This window comes from Protomyctophum parallelum (assembly GCF_964188405.1).
Source record: "Protomyctophum parallelum genome assembly, chromosome: 13".
Classification (NCBI taxonomy): domain Eukaryota; kingdom Metazoa; phylum Chordata; class Actinopteri; order Myctophiformes; family Myctophidae; genus Protomyctophum; species Protomyctophum parallelum.
In genome coordinates, this window is record NC_139708.1 from 49,004,587 (window position 1) to 49,022,678 (window position 18,092).

Consider the following 18,092-nt stretch of genomic DNA (forward strand, 5'->3'; position numbering starts at 1 on the left):
CGACCCATTAGACCTGGTACGACCTGGTACGACCCATTAGACCTGGTACGACCTGGTACGACCTGGTACGTAGACGACCCATTAGACCTGGTACGACCTGGTACGACCTGGTACGTAGACGACCCATTAGACCTGGTAGACCTGGTACGACCTGGTACGTAGACGACCCATTAGACCTGGTAGACCTGGTACGACCTGGTACGTAGACGACCCATTAGACCTGGTAGACCTGGTACGACCTGGTACGTAGACGACCCATTAGACCTGGTAGACCTGGTACGACCTGGTACGTATATGACCCGTTAGACCTGGTACGACCTGGTACGACCTGGTACGACCTGGTACGACCTGGTACGTATACGACCCGTTAGACCTGGTAGACCTGGTAGACCTGGTACGTATACGACCCGTTAGACCTGGTAGACCTGGTAGACCTGGTAGACCTGGTAGACCTGGTAGACCTGGTACGACCTGGTACGTATACGACCCATTAGACCTGGTAGACCTGGTACGACCTGGTACGTATACGACCCATTAGACCTGGTACGACCTGGTACGTATACGACCCGTTAGACCTGGTAGACCTGGTAGACCTGGTAGACCTGGTAGACCTGGTAGACCTGGTAGACCTGGTACGTATACGACCCATTAGACCTGGTAGACCTGGTACGACCTGGTACGACCTGGTACGTATACGACCCATTAGACCTGGTAGACCTGGTACGACCTGGTACGTATACGACCCATTAGACCTGGTAGACCTGGTAGACCTGGTACGTATACGACCCATTAGACCTGGTAGACCTGGTAGACCTGGTAGACCTGGTAGACCTGGTACGTATACGACCCGTTAGACCTGGTAGACCTGGTAGACCTGGTAGACCTGGTAGACCTGGTAGACCTGGTACGTATACGACCCATTAGACCTGGTAGACCTGGTAGACCTGGTAGACCTGGTAGACCTGGTACGTATACGACCCGTTAGACCTGGTAGACCTGGTAGACCTGGTAGACCTGGTACGTATACGACCCGTTAGACCTGGTAGACCTGGTAGACCCGGTAGACCTGGTAGACCTGGTAGACCCGGTAGACCTGGTAGACCTGGTAGACCTGGTAGACCTGGTAGACCTGGTAGACCTGGTAGACCTGGTAGACCTGGTAGACCTGGTAGACCCGGTAGACCTGGTAGACCTGGTAGACCCGGTAGACCTGGTAGACCTGGTAGACCTGGTAGACCTGGTAGACCTGGTAGACCTGGTAGACCTGGTAGACCCGGTAGACCTGGTAGACCTGGTAGACCCGGTAGACCTGGTAGACCTGGTAGACCTGGTAGACCTGGTAGACCTGGTAGACCTGGTAGACCCGGTAGACCTGGTAGACCTGGTAGACCTGGTACGACCTGGTACGTATACGACCCATTAGACCTGGTAGACCTGGTACGTATACGACCCGTTAGACCTGGTAGACCTGGTAGACCTGGTACGTATACGACCTGGTAGACCTGGTAGACCCGGTAGACCTGGTAGACCTGGTAGACCTGGTACGGATAGGACCCATTAGACCTGGTAGACCTGGTAGACCTGGTAGACCTGGTAGACCTGGTACGGATAGGACCCGTTAGACCTGGTAGACCTGGTAGACCTGGTAGACCTGGTACGGATAGGACCCCTTAGACCTGGTAGACCTGGTAGACCTGGTAGACCTGGTAGACCTGGTACGGATAGGACCCCTTAGACCTGAGGACGCGGCCGTGGCGCCTCATACAGTAGAGCTTTTAACCACTTTAGGGAATAAGACCTGGTACTTAAGACACGCAAAATACAGCCCCTAGTCTCTTGAATATAGTTTTCATTTAGTTTCAGTCACATTTTTAGTACACCCGGAATGTCTTAGTGTTAGTTTTAGTCGACTAAATATCATAAGATTTTAGTCGACTAAATCTACGGTTGATTTAGTCGACTGAAATTTATTTTGGCGGGCCTTGATGCCGTCGTAATATTTTCACTTAGAAAAGAAATTGACGATCTACAAGCTGCGACGCGTTGTGAGCTTGTAGATCGTCTATTTTCAGCATGCAACTAATTGTAAAATGACTAACTTGAGTAAACTAAAGACCTGGAGGCGTGATCAATGCTCTTTGGCCACTCAGAATAGCCACAAATGGCATTGATCACGCCTCCAGGTCTTTAGTTTACTCAAGTTAGGGAATAAGACCTGGTACCTAAGACACGCAAAATACAGTCCAGTATGACTAAAACTAAAAATCCTAAATGATTTGCTGTCACAAACAAACACTGCTCTGCCCGCGGCCTTCCCTTCCTTCCAGGAAGCTCCGGTGGTGGCGCGCGCCTCCCTCTTCCTGGAGTGCGCTCGTTTCGTCCACCGCTGCAACCGAGGCAACTGGCCGGAGTGGATGAAGGGCCACCACGTCAACATCACCAAGAGGGGCCTGTCCCGCGGGCGCTCCCCCGTCACGGGAAACAAGCGCAACCAGAAGCTGCAGTGGAACGCCGCCAAGCAGTTCTGCCAGTGGGGGGACGTGAGTTGATCTGTAGCATATATATATATATATATTAGGGCCGGGACTAATTGCGATTAATTTAGATTAATTAACTACAGAAAAATGAATCGCGATTAACTACAGATAAATTAATCGCACCTTTTTTTTCACCGCGGAACATTTCTCACTGGGCGCTTTTCTATAGTACTGAAAACTGGAAATAATAAAAAGTCACCCCATTTTGTGTTGCCTAGAACTGGAGGTCTGACAAAAAACAGTAACAATATGAAGTAAGTACAGCTTTGTGATGTCACTGAGATGTACTAGTTACTGTTACAATTTTTTTTTCAGACCTCCAGTTCTAGGCAACACAGAATGGGGTGACTTTTTATTATTATTTCCACAACAGGTATATTAATGACAGTAAAATGTTGAAAATGAGTGGTATCCTGTAGTCACTATTCGTTGATTCACTGGGATACCAAAAAACATTTAAAAAAAAGGTTTCTCGCTGTTCTTGGGTTGAATATTGATATGCGATTAATCTAGATTAATTAATCGCAAAGCCTCTGATTAATTAGATTTTTTTTTTTAATCGAGTCCCAGCTCTATATATATATATATATATATATATATATATATATATATATAGGGCTGGGGTGTGTGTGTGTGTGTGTGTGTGTGTGTGTGTGTGTGTGTGTGTGTGTGTGTGTGTGTGTGTGTGTGTGTGTGTGTGTGTGGCGGATGCGTGCACGTGACCTCGAGGTTGCTTAACGCCCTCAGGCGTCTTAACTGGTTTAAACTACTAGGGCTGTATTTTGCGTACCTGTATTTTGCGTGTCTTAAAGGACCACTTCACCACTTTTCAACCTATCTTCATATAATAGGTCCTCACTAATAATCATGATAAAATGGCACGATTTTGTTCTACTCTACTTGTCTGTGTCTCATAGGAGGGCTGTGGGCAGTTTAGAAACCGTCTTCCAGTGACATCATCATTAAACATTAAACATTTTTAAACAAGATTTTTTTACAAAAATGTTTAGATTTTCATTATCGTGAGAACGATGGCTTCCATTTTCGCATTGCAACTTTTCAGGACTAGAAAGCCTGCAGTTTTTATTAGCTTGTATTCCCCATCGATGATGTCACTGGAAGATGGTTTCTGAACTGCCCACGGCCCTCCTATGAGACACAGACTGAGTAGAAAAAAATTGCGCCATTTTTTCAAGATTATTAGTGAGGACCTATTATATGAAGATAGGTTGAAAAGTGGTGAAGTGGTCCTTTAAGTACCAGGTCTTATTCCCAAACTTGAGTAAACTAAAGACCTGGAGGCGTGATCAATGCCATTTGGCTATTCTGAGTGGCCAAAGAGCATTGACCACGCCTCCAGGTCTTTAGTTTACTAAAGTTAGGGAATAAGACCTGGTACTTAAGACACGCAAAATACAGCCCCTAGTCTTTGTGTGTATATGATGATAATAATAATAATAATATCTCAAACTTATATAGCGCTTTTCTGAGTACCCAAAGACGCTTTACATGGGGGGGAGGGGCTTTACAGAGAGGGCTTTGCAGAGGTAACAACAAAACATGTGTGTACATGAATTAAGCCTGTCAGAAATTGCAATTGTGACCAGAGTTATTATTTTCTTTTAACATATTTTAGTGGTAGACCATGGCTTACAATATTGGGTATAAAAATGGGCTCTTGAGCTTGAAACGGTTGGTTAACCAGTACTGCTTTACACTAGCACTAACCCTAACTATAACCCTTACCACTGCTTTAGAGTAAAGTCTAAGATTAGGTGTGTTTGTATAGTGTCTAATGAAGTGTATATATTTTGGGCTTCGTGCGTGTGTGCATGTGTGTGTGCGTGCGTGCGTGCGATCAGGCGATCGGCACACGTCTCAGCGAGCTGTGCCACCTGGACAGCGAGAGTCCTGCCAACATCCTGGGTTACATCTATGAGGAGGAGACCAAGCGGAGGCTGAGGAAAGAGGACGAGGAGGAAGACTATCTAGACGACAGTAAGTAGGTTACATCTATGAGGAAAAGAGGAGGAGGAGGAAGACTATCTAGACGACAGTAAGTAGGTTACATCTATGAGGAAAAGAGGAGGAGGAGGAAGACTATCTAGACGACAGTAAGTAGGTTACATCTATGAGGAAAAGAGGAGGAGGAGGAAGACTATCTAGACGACAGTAAGTAGGTTACATCTATGAGGAAAAGAGGACGAGGAGGAAGACTATCTAGACGACAGTAAGTAGGTTACATCTATGAGGAAAAGAGGAGGAGGAGGAAGACTATCTAGACGACAGTAAGTAGGTTACATCTATGAGGAAAAGAGGAGGAGGAGGAAGACTATCTAGACGACAGTAAGTAGGTTACATCTATGAGGAAAAGAGGAGGAGGAGGAAGACTATCTAGACGACAGTAAGTAGGTTACATCTATGAGGAAAAGAGGACGAGGAGGAAGACTATCTAGACGACAGTAAGTAGGTTACGTCTATGAGGAAAAGAGGACGAGGAGGAAGACTATCTAGACGACAGTAAGTAGGTTACGTCTATGAGGAAAAGAGGACGAGGAGGAAGACTATCTAGACGACAGTAAGTAGGTTACATCTATGAGGAAAAGAGGAGGAGGAGGAAGACTATCTAGACGACAGTAAGGGCTGATTCATACTCCTATTTTAGAGCCGAATAAAAGTCGGTTCGGCGCTGTAGAGCCTACAATTTGACGTCATTTGAGGTTCGGGGGACGGGTACCGTCCTAAAGTCGGCTCTTCGGTGCTACTGAAAATTTCTGACGAGCCAAAATCATTTCGGCACTACAGCGCCGAAACAGAGGTAAAATAGGAGTATGAATCGGCCCTAAGTAGGTTACATCTATGAGGAAAAGAGGACGAGGAGGAAGACTATCTAGACAACAATTTACAATTTACAATTTAGGCATTTAGCAGACGCTCTTAATCCAGAGCGATTTACATTTAAGCAAGAACAAAAGCATGGGAATACATCACATAAAAGCATTTATCATCAACGACAGTAAGTAGGTTACATCTATAAGGAAAGAGGAGGAGGAGGAAGACTATCTAGACGACAGTAAGTAGGTTACATCTATAAGGAGGAGACCAAAGAAAGAGGGCGAGGAGGAGGACTATCTAGACGACAGTAAGTCAACTGCAGTTAAACCCATTGAGGCCGTACAACGTGTGGGAACTGGTGATGGGAGATTCATCGGCAAACACACCGGTATCGGACGATTCTAGCTGTTTTTAGATTCATCGGCATCGGTTAACCGTTTCCGTCCGTATAGGACGTGTCCCGAGAGAGGAATATTCAGAATCTTTTCCTTTTTTTTTTTTTTTCAGTTCGCCTTTCGGCTACCGTATGCTATACGCTCTGGGCTCATGTTATAGCTTACCGTTGACTTAGCCTGTTAGCGCGGCGGGTAGGATGACTCGTCTCTCCTAATCCAGGGCCGCTCTCCGTGGTTTTGAACTGATCGATATACGCTTATAGCGCTTCATTTCTGCTCCTCATCCGTCTCTCCCGCAAAATATGAACACTTTTTGGATCATATATTGTATGAATTCAAACGATAGCAATCGTTACCGGGTGGTGGGGTTTCAGAGTAAAAGCAGGCCATGTCTTTCCCCAGAGCTCCTATTTTGAAGGAATCCCGGCACCGTTAATCAATCAGACCGATTAATTATAATCGGCCATATCTACTTTTTTATATTCAAGGTTTCTTCCTGGAGGCTGAAACCTTGACAGTCAAACGTACCAATAAAATATAAAAAAACAATACCATCCCCTCCCCTAACCACCCCCCCCCCTTATCATACAACAACAGCTGTGGGTGCGGCTTCACTTCAGGTGGATCACCAAAAATGACATTTGAAAAAATACTGTACATTTTTTGAAAAATGTCTTCCTCTTTATATAATAATACCTGATGATCATGGTTTTTTTGGGTGGCACTCCATTTTTTGGTTCTTAACTTTCTCATGATCTTTGATGACCATTTCTAATTGTCTTATGTATTTGTCGTGTTACCATGTGTTGCTCTTGCTTACTGTAAATCACTCTGGATTAAGAGCGTCTGCTAAATGCCTACATTGTAAATTGTAATCAATGATGAATAGATTTATCATTGATTGATTTAGTTTTCATTAGATTGTTGATGCTGGATCAGATGCCCATACCCGAAGGCGGGGTTGGCGAAAGGGCCTTTCTGTGTGGAGTTTGCATGTTCTCCCCGTGTCCCCTAGGGTAGGTACCCTCACAAAAAAACATGCAGTAATCCTGGTCACTAAACTGCCTCCCCCTGGCCAGCCGGGGCGCCTGATGGAGGGGAAGGGAACTGGTTGGAATAACGTGTTCCTTCCACGCGCTACCAACCAGGGAAACTCCCCCCTGTCAGGTGTAAAGGAGCAACTTGGACACTCAGGCATGAAGGAAGCATGAGTTCAAGTCCTCTCCCCATGTCCCCCATATATGGGGACTATAGGTTGGTGGAGGGTGTGTAGAGCCCAGGATCACATTAGATGATTGACACAGGGGTGAAAAATGGGTTACAAAATCGTGGGATAAAAAAAATATATACAAAAAAAAAGATTGTTGATGCTTTTCGTCCTTCTGTTTTCTCCACATAGATACTGTCAACCCTACAAAGTGTCTGTTTTCTCCACATAGATACTGTCAACCCTACAAAGTGTCTGTTTTCTCCACATAGATACTGTCAACCCTACAAAGTGTCTGTTTTCTCCACATATAGATACTGTCAACCCTACAAAGTGTCTGTTTTCTCCACATATAGATACTGTCAACCCTACAAAGTGTGGCTGCCCGTTTGCTCTCAAGATGGCCGCCTGCCAGCTTCTGCTGGAGATCACGACCTTCCTGAGAGAGACCTTCCCCGTCTTACCACGGCCGCGCACAGAGCCCCTAGTGGTTAGTAGAGGTTATGCGATAAAATACTGCGAAAAAAAAAAAAAAACATTGCATGGATGCACCTGGGACGTATCCTCAGTGATGCATCCCAAGGTCATCGGGGTTTCGGGTCTGTCGAACATCATACCCCTCACTAGAGACCTGCAAGGCCGTCGGGTACCGACGGGGCCCGGCCCGGCCCACCAAAACGGGCCGGGGCCCGGGCCGACTTTGTCACTGCCCAACGGGCCCAGGGCCGGGACTGGGAGGTACCATTCTGGCGCCGTTATTTAAATTTTCCGATGTGAATTTCACCCAGACTGGACTTGCTTCAGCAGCGCGGCAGCATGCTGCTGTCTACTCCATAGTGACGTGACAATAACCCCTCCACACCACACACACGCACACACACACACACACGCACACACACACACACACACACACACAAGCACACTAAAATCTGGTCGAAACTATAAAGACTTTGAAACAACGTGTTTTACATTCCATCTCTCTCGATCGCTCCGCGCCTATAAACTCTCGTCCTCTCTCTCTCCTAATTATTGTGCAGCGCAGCTGTACACACACACACACACACACACACACACACACACACACACACACACACACACACACACACACATCGAGTACTAGTAAGTAGCCTAGGCTACGGCTCTCCTCTGACAGAATTCATTTCAGGAGATCCGCAGTCCGCAATAAAAACAAATTAAATACCGCGGGAGCATTATTACCAGTACCACACTAAACAAAGTTGGATTTGTACAATGCAGAAACTGCAGATACATAACGTAAGTGTTCTTATTATTGTCCGTCTACTCTGGGTTTTATAATGCAGCGTGAGTCCGCGATAGCCGATCTGCAAGCTCACAACGTGTTGCGCTGATTGACAGTGCACGTGCAGCAGCTTGCCGCAATGCCGCAGCTACTGTATAAAACTATAATTAACCCATTCTGACCTGAGATCAGATTCATACGAGGTTTCCGCCGGACACACACTGGTCTGATGAACCCATTCTGACCTGAGATCAGATTCTAAAAATGTCAGTCGCTCTTCGATTTTTCAAAAATAGCAGACCTACAAGCTCGTATCGCGCCACTCGGTGGCGCGATATGAGCTTGTAGATCTGCTATTTTTCAATAGCTAAAGCACGACATGATGCCAACACCAAAATGGGTGCCCGGTCAGAATGGGTTAAGTAGGCTACTTTTTAGTGTGACGTCTGTGTGTTATTGACTTCTTGTTCTTGTTGTTGTGGGTTTATCAGAGCGATATAGTGCAGCTGTGAGTCGCTGCCGCTAATAGAGCGTGCACCAATAGAGCGACCGCGGCGGTGGCACGCATGCTTGAAATATTAAATAAAAATATGTCGGGCTTCCGGGCCGGGAGCCCGGGCCGTTTCTGGACTGTACCAACGGGCTTTAAGGCCGGACGGGCCTTAACTCCACGGCCTATATTTTAGGCCCGTGCAGGGCTCTACCCCTCACTCAGGTTGACCCAGCCGGGGGTGATCAAGTCCCGACTTACAGTACGTCCCAGTAGCTACCCTCGATCAGTCCCACTAGGGAAAGACCAGGGCCACACAGTCCGCCACTCCCGAACTACTCTGCCGGGACTGGGAGGTACCATTCTGGCGCGTGGAAGGACTAGGCTCTGTGGGTTGCCTCCTGTCCGGGCCCCTCCTACGTCTCACTCCTCCTGCTCTCACCAGGAGTATACAGCCAGGACCTGTCTGTTGAACCGGACTCCCAGCACCAGGACCTGTGCGTTGAACCAGACTCCCAGCACCAGGACCTGTGCGTTGCACCAGACTCCCAGCACCAGGCACTTCATTCATGAGCGGCTGATTTTTGAGCCGCAATGGTTCAGGATAACTATATATATATATATATATATATATACACCGTAAAAGGCGCGAAAAGGTGTCAAAAGACTATCTCGGCAGCGAATTAGTTTCACATATGCACTTTTTCCACCCCTGTCTGTCTGACATGCTGTCTGTCTGTCTGACATGCTGTCTGTCTGTCTGACATTCTGTCTGTCTGTCTGACATGCTGTCTGTCTGTCTGACATGCTGTCTGTCTGTCTGTCTGACATGCTGTCTGTCTTGCAGGACCTGGACAGCTGTCGCCTGCGTCTGGACCCAGAGCTGGGACGGCACCGCTACGAGAGGAAGATCAGCTTCGCCGGCATCCTGGACGACGAGGACGGACACGACTCCCTGAACAGCAGCAGCCACACGCTGAAGTCTGACTCCGCCGTGGACGAGAAGAAGGCCCCGGAGCCGCCGCAGGGTAACGTATATAATATATCCTCCTACTGTAAACTAAAGCTCTGCAGGGTAACGTATTATCCTCCTACTGTAAACTAAAGCTCTGCAGGGTAACGTATTATCCTCCTACTGTAAACTAAAGCTCCTCAGGGTAACGTATTATCCTCCTACTGTAAACTAAAGCTCCTCAGGGTAACGTATTATCCTCCTACTGTAAACTAAAGCTCCTCAGGGTAACGTATTAACGTATTATGGACATATATGGGATTTGCAGTAAGTGATGTCACTTACTGCCGGCAAATCAGAGCACCTGTTTGAGCCAGAAAACCCCAGATCACAGAAAATCTACTGAATGTTAAAAGTTCATGTTTTTTGGGTGCAATTGAGATTAGAAAACCTAAAAAAAAACAAGAACAATTCCAAAACCTTTTTTTTAATGTCACAATCCCTTTAATAGTACGGGAAGAGGGCGTAGGGGCGTGGCCCAAAAAGGTCGACCCGACCTATGTCACCTACTTGACTCCTCCTTTTTTACTCTCCAGCGCCGGCGATCCGCAAGATCCGAATCGGCGGCTCGCGGCTGCTCCAGATCAAAGGCGCGCGCAGCTTCCGCGTGAAGAAGGGCGGGTCGCTGTCGTCCATACGCCGCGCCGGCAGCCTCAAGAGCACCAAGATGTCCCGGCAGGACTCCGAGTCGGAGAACGAGGAGGGTCTCCTGTCCCAGACCCACAGCAGAGACACCGTCACTGATATAGGTATATCTTTTTTTATACTTAAATTTTTATCCCACGATTTTGTAACCCAGTGCCAATTATCTAATGTAATCCTGGGCGCTACACTTCCTCTGCCAACCTGGGGGGGGCAGCGGACTGACCTCATGCCTCCTTCTATGCATGAGGAGTCCAAGCTGCTTCTTTTCACCTGACAGAGGGGAATTTCCCCGGCCGGACGTAGCGCGTGGAAGGGACACGTTATTCCGACCAGTTCCTTTCCCCTCCATCAGGCACCCCGGCTGGCCAGGGGGAGGTAGTTTAGTGACCAGGATTACGGCATGTTTTTGTGAGGGTATCTACCCTAGGGGACACGGGGAGAACATGCAAACTCAGAAAGGATATAGGTATATCTAGCCCATTCTGAACGGGAACCCATTTTGGTGTTAGCATCATGTCGCGCTTTAGCTATTGAAAAATAGCAGATCCACAATCTCATAGCACGCCACCGAGTGGCGCGCTACGAGCTTGTGGGTCTGCTATTTTTGAAAGATCGAAGAACGACTGACATTTTTTTTAGAATCTGATCTCGGGTCAGAATGCGTTCATCAGACCAGTGTGACTGTCCAGTGGAAACCTCGTATGAATCTGATCTCAGGTCAGAATGGGCTAGGCTTCTGTCCCAGACCCACAGCAGGGACACCTACTGTGGACCACCACACAGTGAACCGAGTGTGTGTTCGTTTTGCGTCGCAGGGAGTCTCTTTAGCACCAGTGAACCCAGTGTGTGTTCGTTTTGCGTTGCAGGGAGTCCCTTTATAGCACCAGTGAACCCAGTGTGTGTTCGTTTTGCGTTGCAGGGAGTCCCTTTAGCACCAGTGAACCCAGCATCGAGCCAGAAGGACCAGGCTCAGGAGGGGCTGAGGACAACTACCACCGCAACATGTCCTGGCTCCATGTATGTCCATCAGTGCGTGCGTGCGTGCGTGCGTGCGTGCGTGTGTGTGTGTGTGTGTGTGTGTGTGTGTGTGTGTGTGTGTGTGTGTGTGTGTGTGTGTGTGTGTGTGTGTGTGCGTGCGTGCGTGCGTGTGTGTGTGCGTTTTAGAATCTGATCTCAGGTCAGAATGGGTTAATAATGAAACTGTCAGGATGTAATAGACATTTTTAGAATCTGATCTCAGGTCAGAATGGGTTAACCCATTCTGACCGGGCACCCATTTTGGTGTCGGCATCATGTTATGCTTTATCTATTGAAAAATAGCAGATCTACAAGCTCATATCGCGCCACCGAGTGGCGCGATACGAGCTTGTAGGTCTGCTATTTTTTGAAAAATCGAAGAACGACTGACATTTTTAGAATCTGATCTCAGGTCAGAATGGGTTCATCAGACCAGTGTGTGTCCGGCGGAAACCTCGTATGAATCTGATCTCAGGTCAGAATGGGTTAAAGACGAGACACTAGACCAAAGGGATATCCCTATACGGACCATCTTCTCTCTCTCTCTCTCTCTCTCTCTCTCTCTCTCTCTCTCTCTCTCTCTCTCTCTCCGTGGTTCCTCTCCGCTCTCTGCCCCAGATCATGATCCTGCTGTGCAACCAGCAGAGCTTCATCTGCACGCACGTGGACTTCTGCCAGCCGCGCTGCTACCAGCACCACGGGCGCTCCTGCGCCCGCCTGGTGCGCGCCATCAAGCTCCTCTACGGCGAGACGGTGGACAGCCTGAGGGACGACAGCGCCGCCGCCGCCTCCGGCAACATCGGACCGCGCGCCAAGAAGAACAAGGAGGTGGGTCTGTGTTAGGGCTGCAAATCTTTAGGTGTCCCACGATTCGATTCGATTCCGATTCTTGGGGTGACGATTCGATTCAAAAACGATCTTTTCAATTTTTCCGATTCTCGATTCCAAAAAGATTTTTTTCCGATTCTAAAGCAGTTTTTTATTTTTATTAAAAACAATTAAATAGAATTTTAGCATGATCTACTCCAGTCTTCTGGCATGAAAGCAGAGTACATTTAGTAAAAAGCTTGTATAATTGTAAAGGTTTTATCAACTGAATGATTTAAACACACAAAGGTTAAATCCAAGAGTAAATGTCTCATTTTATTTAGCTTGCACAAATTTGAACCAGTACAAAAGTTACAAAATCTCTTCTCACTCAATACCAGAACAATACATTAGTATTAAAACAGGTGTAAAAGAAATACAATTGGCAGGCTTAGCTTAGCTGGTAGTAAATGCACTATGCAGAAACCCAGGCCATAATGCATTGCATGCACAGGTAGTCAGTGGCGGCTCTAGCTGATGTTGGTTGGAGGGGCTGAAGAAATCTTATGCTACGGGCCAATATACGATAGTATATGCTGATTGATTTATTAACAGTTTGCAGAATTACAGTACATTTCAAGTACAACTCAATACAAAAACATGCTATCCATTGTTCACCCTATACTACAGCATGTTCACAGAATACTGGTCTACAGCAACAACAGCATCAACATCACATTCCACAACAACCCAGCCAGTACCCATGCAGTGCTACTCAGAAAATCTATTACACTATGCTACCCAACTAGTTCAACCTGCAGCAATAGCATCATATTCCAGATATCAAAGTACAGCAATGACACTACTACAGGCCTATACTTTGTTACAGCAAATGCTCCACAACAACAGAAGTGCATGCCCACAACAAACACTCCACTGAACATTGTTTGTATTTGTATGTACAGATAGCTGCTCTTATACTGTCATTAATAATAACAGTACGCATGCACGCACGCATGCACGCACACACACGCGCGCGCGCAACTGGCGCAAACGGGCCGTTTGCGCCAGTTGCGTTGCGCGCGCGCGTCGGTGCCGTTTCGAAACAAGCAACTTGCAAGGCACACACACATGCACGCACGTGCGCACGCACACGGCACCGAAACAACACTAACACACGCACACAAACACAGCCTCTCTCTCTCTCTCTTCCCAACTCAATGAGAGCTCGAGCCACTTTCAATGTGATTAAACCAGCGATTATGTTTCTTAACTTTGTGAGATGAATGAAGCAGACCACTCTACCTTTCTGTGGGTCCGGTGTGCGGTCAGCTCACTCAGCTGTCTGCCCCAAGCAAGCATTTCAAACTCACAAAACGTATTTTGTCTCCTTTCCTTTTGTTATATCCAAAATGGACGATATGCTCCCAGTCTCTTAACTTCATTTTCCCCTCCACGGACACGGGACAAAACGGATTATAAAGTAAATAATAAACTTATTTCATTTAAAATAGGCTACTTCTTTCACATCATAAACAACCACACACGAGCAGGTGGCCACGTGCTGTGATTGGTCAATAGCCAATGACCTCACGGTCTGAGGCGGGCCTTAGGGCTGAGCACAGCCCTCTATTGGCTCTGGGGCTGAGAGATTGTAGCCCCAATGGCAAGTAAACCAAGCAGGCGTGTCTTGGCAGCTGTCAATCATTCAACGCAATGAAAGCCAATGGAAGCATTTTGGGCTGTAATAAATCAGCCCATTTTGGGCTATTTTGTGTTTTTCTTGTAACTATTTGATGCTGTTGCTGCTTTAGATTATACCAGAATATAAAAGTATCTATTCTAAAACATTTTAATAATAATTTCTCATCTTTACTCCATAAGATAGGGGGGGCTCAGCCCCCCTTGCCCATATATACGAGCCACCCCTGCAGGTAGTACATGTGCATGTTTTTTTTTTTTTTTGCACAAATGTACCTGTCAGGTACAGGTCTGTGTGGGGAGCGTGGGTCTTTCATTGTGTGGAGACTGCCTCTACCCATGCAGTATCATTGGAGGTCTAAGACGTCGTCTTTAGAGTGCATCAGATTTGCTATATTTATGGCACTAGTCCTTACCCGTTCTGAATATATGAACAGCAAATCGTGTTCAGTGTGTGATGTAATAGATCACATTACTGATAGGGGGGGGGGGGAATTGTTTACAGATGGTCTTGGGAAGTTGGGTTGGGCACAAAAGTATATAGGCTAATTAAATGCTGTAGTACAATCATAAGTACACCATTGATGTGTGATGTAAATATGGTGGTGATATTCTGCCTATAAATGGAAGTTATTGGATATTTTCCAAGTTCGGTGTTGCCCTTTGTAGACGGTCCCTAACCGCTCACCGTCTGCTGCCCATGGAGAGATAAGATATTAAACGGTGAACGCGGAGGTTGGCTTTTTGGGCTTCAAAGCAAGTTGTAGTTTGTTCTTTATATAATCAGGATAAGAATGTGATGTTTTGTGTGATTTAGGAACGCGTCGTTGTCATTGCATCTGTCTGTATGTATTTTGTCATTGTGTTGTTTCCGACGGCACGGGATCTGTCTTCCCCAAACGTCTCCATTTGGCCACCCCGAGACCCCGACAGATAAGCATTCCGTTGTGATCGTGCTGTTCAGTGTGTCACGCAGCCACGCTGGGTGCGCGCAGGGCTGTAACCTGTCGTTGTCAGTGTCCAGGCTTTCAGCGTGCATGTAGCCCATGTGTATGGCATGGCGAAGGAGGTGGTTGAGGAGGGCGCTGACAGTGTGGTCTCGAAACAGTGTGTGTGTGTGTGTTCACGTTAACATGCCTCCGTCCAACTGTCGGAGCTTTCAGGTGCCTGTGCCACGCAACCCGGCCACGATGCTTCCCCAAAGAAGAAGTTATGTCGACTGATGCAAGAGTAGCTGTACTATGGGTCCGAGTTGTTTTCTTCGTGTGGGTCTGATGCATAGGTCTGATGCCTGCCTGGGGGCGGTGTGAAAAAGGGGAAGTGCGTTGGAGAATGCAAGGGGAATGTTGCGCCGGAAACTGTGTCCCAGTATTAATCTGTGTCCGTCCCAACATGCATTTCACTGGTGACACTGGTCGGTGACACGTGATTTGCGGGGAGATGAGTTGTCATTTCATGTAAATGGGTATTGTACTGTAAATATGACATGAATATGAATGCAAAGTAGTGGTTGAGGTGTGGACAGGCTGTTGGTGTTGTGCATGGTGAGATGTGTGCAAACGGTGTGGTTTAGTAGGAGAAGACGGCCAAAGGATGCAACACACACACACACACACGCGGCGCCAAATTGTATAGGGCACTCTTTGTTGTGTTGCGGCGGTAGCTAGAGGAAGCATGCCAGTGGGGTAACGGTGAGAACGGTGGCCTGTGATGCAGGTGTCGCTAAGGGGCGGAGGTGTGTGTTAAGACCTCCATATTCATATGGTCAATGCCTGTGTGAAAAGTGGGAGCGATTGGTGCAGGCAATGAGGAGCTACGGCGGTGTTTCTGGCACAAACACACACAGACATTGTTAGAATTATAGTATGATGATGATGATACTGTAGTTAAAAGAAAAGGTTATAGAAGCAGCAACTAACGATGGCCACTAACGATGACATGTACAGTATAGTAAATGAACAGGCCGGTTGTCAGCAGGACGATAAATGTGACACAGGCTGAATGTAAAATGGATGAACGTTCAGGTGAGTGGATGGCTAAATATAATGGGATTGTGTCAATACTACACTGTTCTTGTGCTTATAGTTATAACCCGTATGTGCCTTACCTTGAAAAGACATTCTGCCTACTCTACAGATCTACAAACCCACAGTAGTATAGGACAGCCATGTCGGTTTCCTGTCAGAAGAACTATTCCTAAATAGATCCGTGTTTGACTCTGTCCACTAACCACACCTCCGTCTCCATTTATGTTCTCTTGTTTTTGTATAAAAGACACACATTGTACAGTATGACAATCAGGAGGCTGCAGGCTGCAGTCTCTCCTGCAGGATCTCTCTCGTCTCTTGTTAACCCATTCTGACCTGAGATCAGATTCATACGAGGTTTCCACTGGACACACACTGGTCTGATTAATGAATACATATCGATGTATTATTATCCCATTCTGACCGGGCACCCATTTTGGTGTCAGCATCATGTCATGCTTTAGCTATTGAAAAATAGCAGATCTACAAGCTCATATCGCGCCACCGAGTGGCGCGATACGAGCTTGTAGGTCTGCTATTTTTTGAAAAATCGAAGAACGACTGACATTTTTAGAATCTGATCTCAGGTCAGAATGGGTTAATCAGACCAGTGTGTGTCCGGCGGAAACCTCGTATGAATCTGATCTCAGGTCAGAATGGGTTATTATTATTATTATTATTATTATTATTATATGTATCTATATTATAGATGTATTCCACTCTACCGTCTGTCAGACTGTTTATGCTCCAGTCCTTTACTCCACAGTGCTCGGATAAATCATGCCTCCGGACGCCTTCCATGAAGAGACGACCGACCGAGGCCAACGCCGAGGGCAAGAAGGACACCGGTATGCTGAAATACCTCCGCAACCAGGTGACTGCTCTGTACCAATAAGAACCAGGTGACTGCTCCGTACCAATAAGAACCACGTGACTGCTCTGTACCAAAGAACCAGGTGACTGCTCCGTACCAAAGAACCACGTGACTGCTCTGTACCAAAGAACCACGTGACTGCTCCGTACCAAAGAACCAGGTGACTGCTCCGTACCAATAAGAACCAGGTGACTGCTCCGTACCAAAGAACCAGGTGACTGCTCTGTACCAAAGAACCAGGTGACTGCTCTGTACCAAAGAACCACGTGACTGCTCTGTACCAAAGAACCAGGTGACTGCTCTGTACCAAAGAACCAGGTGACTGCTCTGTAGCAAAGAACCAGGTGACTGCTCTGTAGCAAAGAACCAGGTGACTGCTCCGTACCAAAGAACCAGGTGACTGCTCTGTACCAAAGAACCAGGTGACTGCTCCGTACCAAAGAACCAGGTGACTGCTCTGTAGCAAAGAACCAGGTGACTGCTCTGTACCAAAGAACCAGGTGACTGCTCTGTAGCAAAGAACCAGGTGACTGCTCTGTAGCAAAGAACCAGGTGACTGCTCTGTAGCAAAGAACCAGGTGACTGCTCTGTACCAAAGAACCAGGTGACTGCTCTGTACCAATAAGAACCAGGTGACTGCTCCGTACCAAAGAACCAGGTGACTGCTCCGTACCAAAGAACCAGGTGACTGCTCCGTACCAAAGAACCAGGTGACTGCTCCGTACCAAAGAACCAGGTGACTGCTCCGTACCAAAGAACCAGGTGACTGCTCTGTAGCAAAGAACCAGGTGACTGCTCTGTACCAAAGAACCAGGTGACTGCTCCGTACCAAAGAACAACCAGGTGACTGCTCTGTACCAAAGAACCAGGTGACTGCTCCGTACCAAAGAACCAGGTGACTGCTCCGTACCAAAGAACCAGGTGACTGCTCCGTACCAATAAGAACCAGGTGACTGCTCTGTACCAAAGAACCAGGTGACTGCTCTGTACCAAAGAACCAGGTGACTGCTCTGTAGCAAAGAACCAGGTGACTGCTCTGTACCAAAGAACCAGGTGACTGCTCTGTACCAAAGAACCAGGTGACTGCTCTGTAGCAAAGAACCAGGTGACTGCTCTGTACCAAAGAACCAGGTGACTGCTCTGTACCAAAGAACCAGGTGACTGCTCTGTAGCAAAGAACCAGGTGACTGCTCTGTACCAAAGAACCAGGTGACTGCTCTGTACCAAAGAACCACGTGACTGCTCTGTACCAAAGAACCAGGTGACTGCTCTGTACCAAAGAAC

The 18,092-nt window shown here is 47.1% G+C and overlaps 1 protein-coding gene across 1 annotated transcript in view; it reads left to right on the top strand.

The window, feature by feature from the left end:
* LOC310868737 (protein unc-80 homolog) overlaps positions 1–18,092 on the top strand; it is a gene marked incomplete at both ends in the record, with an annotated part of 182,345 nt that overhangs the window by 74,308 nt on the left and 89,945 nt on the right. The window contains 8 exon segments of the mRNA XM_083779197.1: positions 2,328–2,540; positions 4,400–4,535; positions 7,331–7,464; positions 9,573–9,780; positions 10,274–10,486; positions 11,302–11,399; positions 12,018–12,227; positions 16,701–16,808. Coding sequence (XP_083635323.1) covers positions 2,328–2,540; positions 4,400–4,535; positions 7,331–7,464; positions 9,573–9,780; positions 10,274–10,486; positions 11,302–11,399; positions 12,018–12,227; positions 16,701–16,808 — 1,320 coding nt within the window.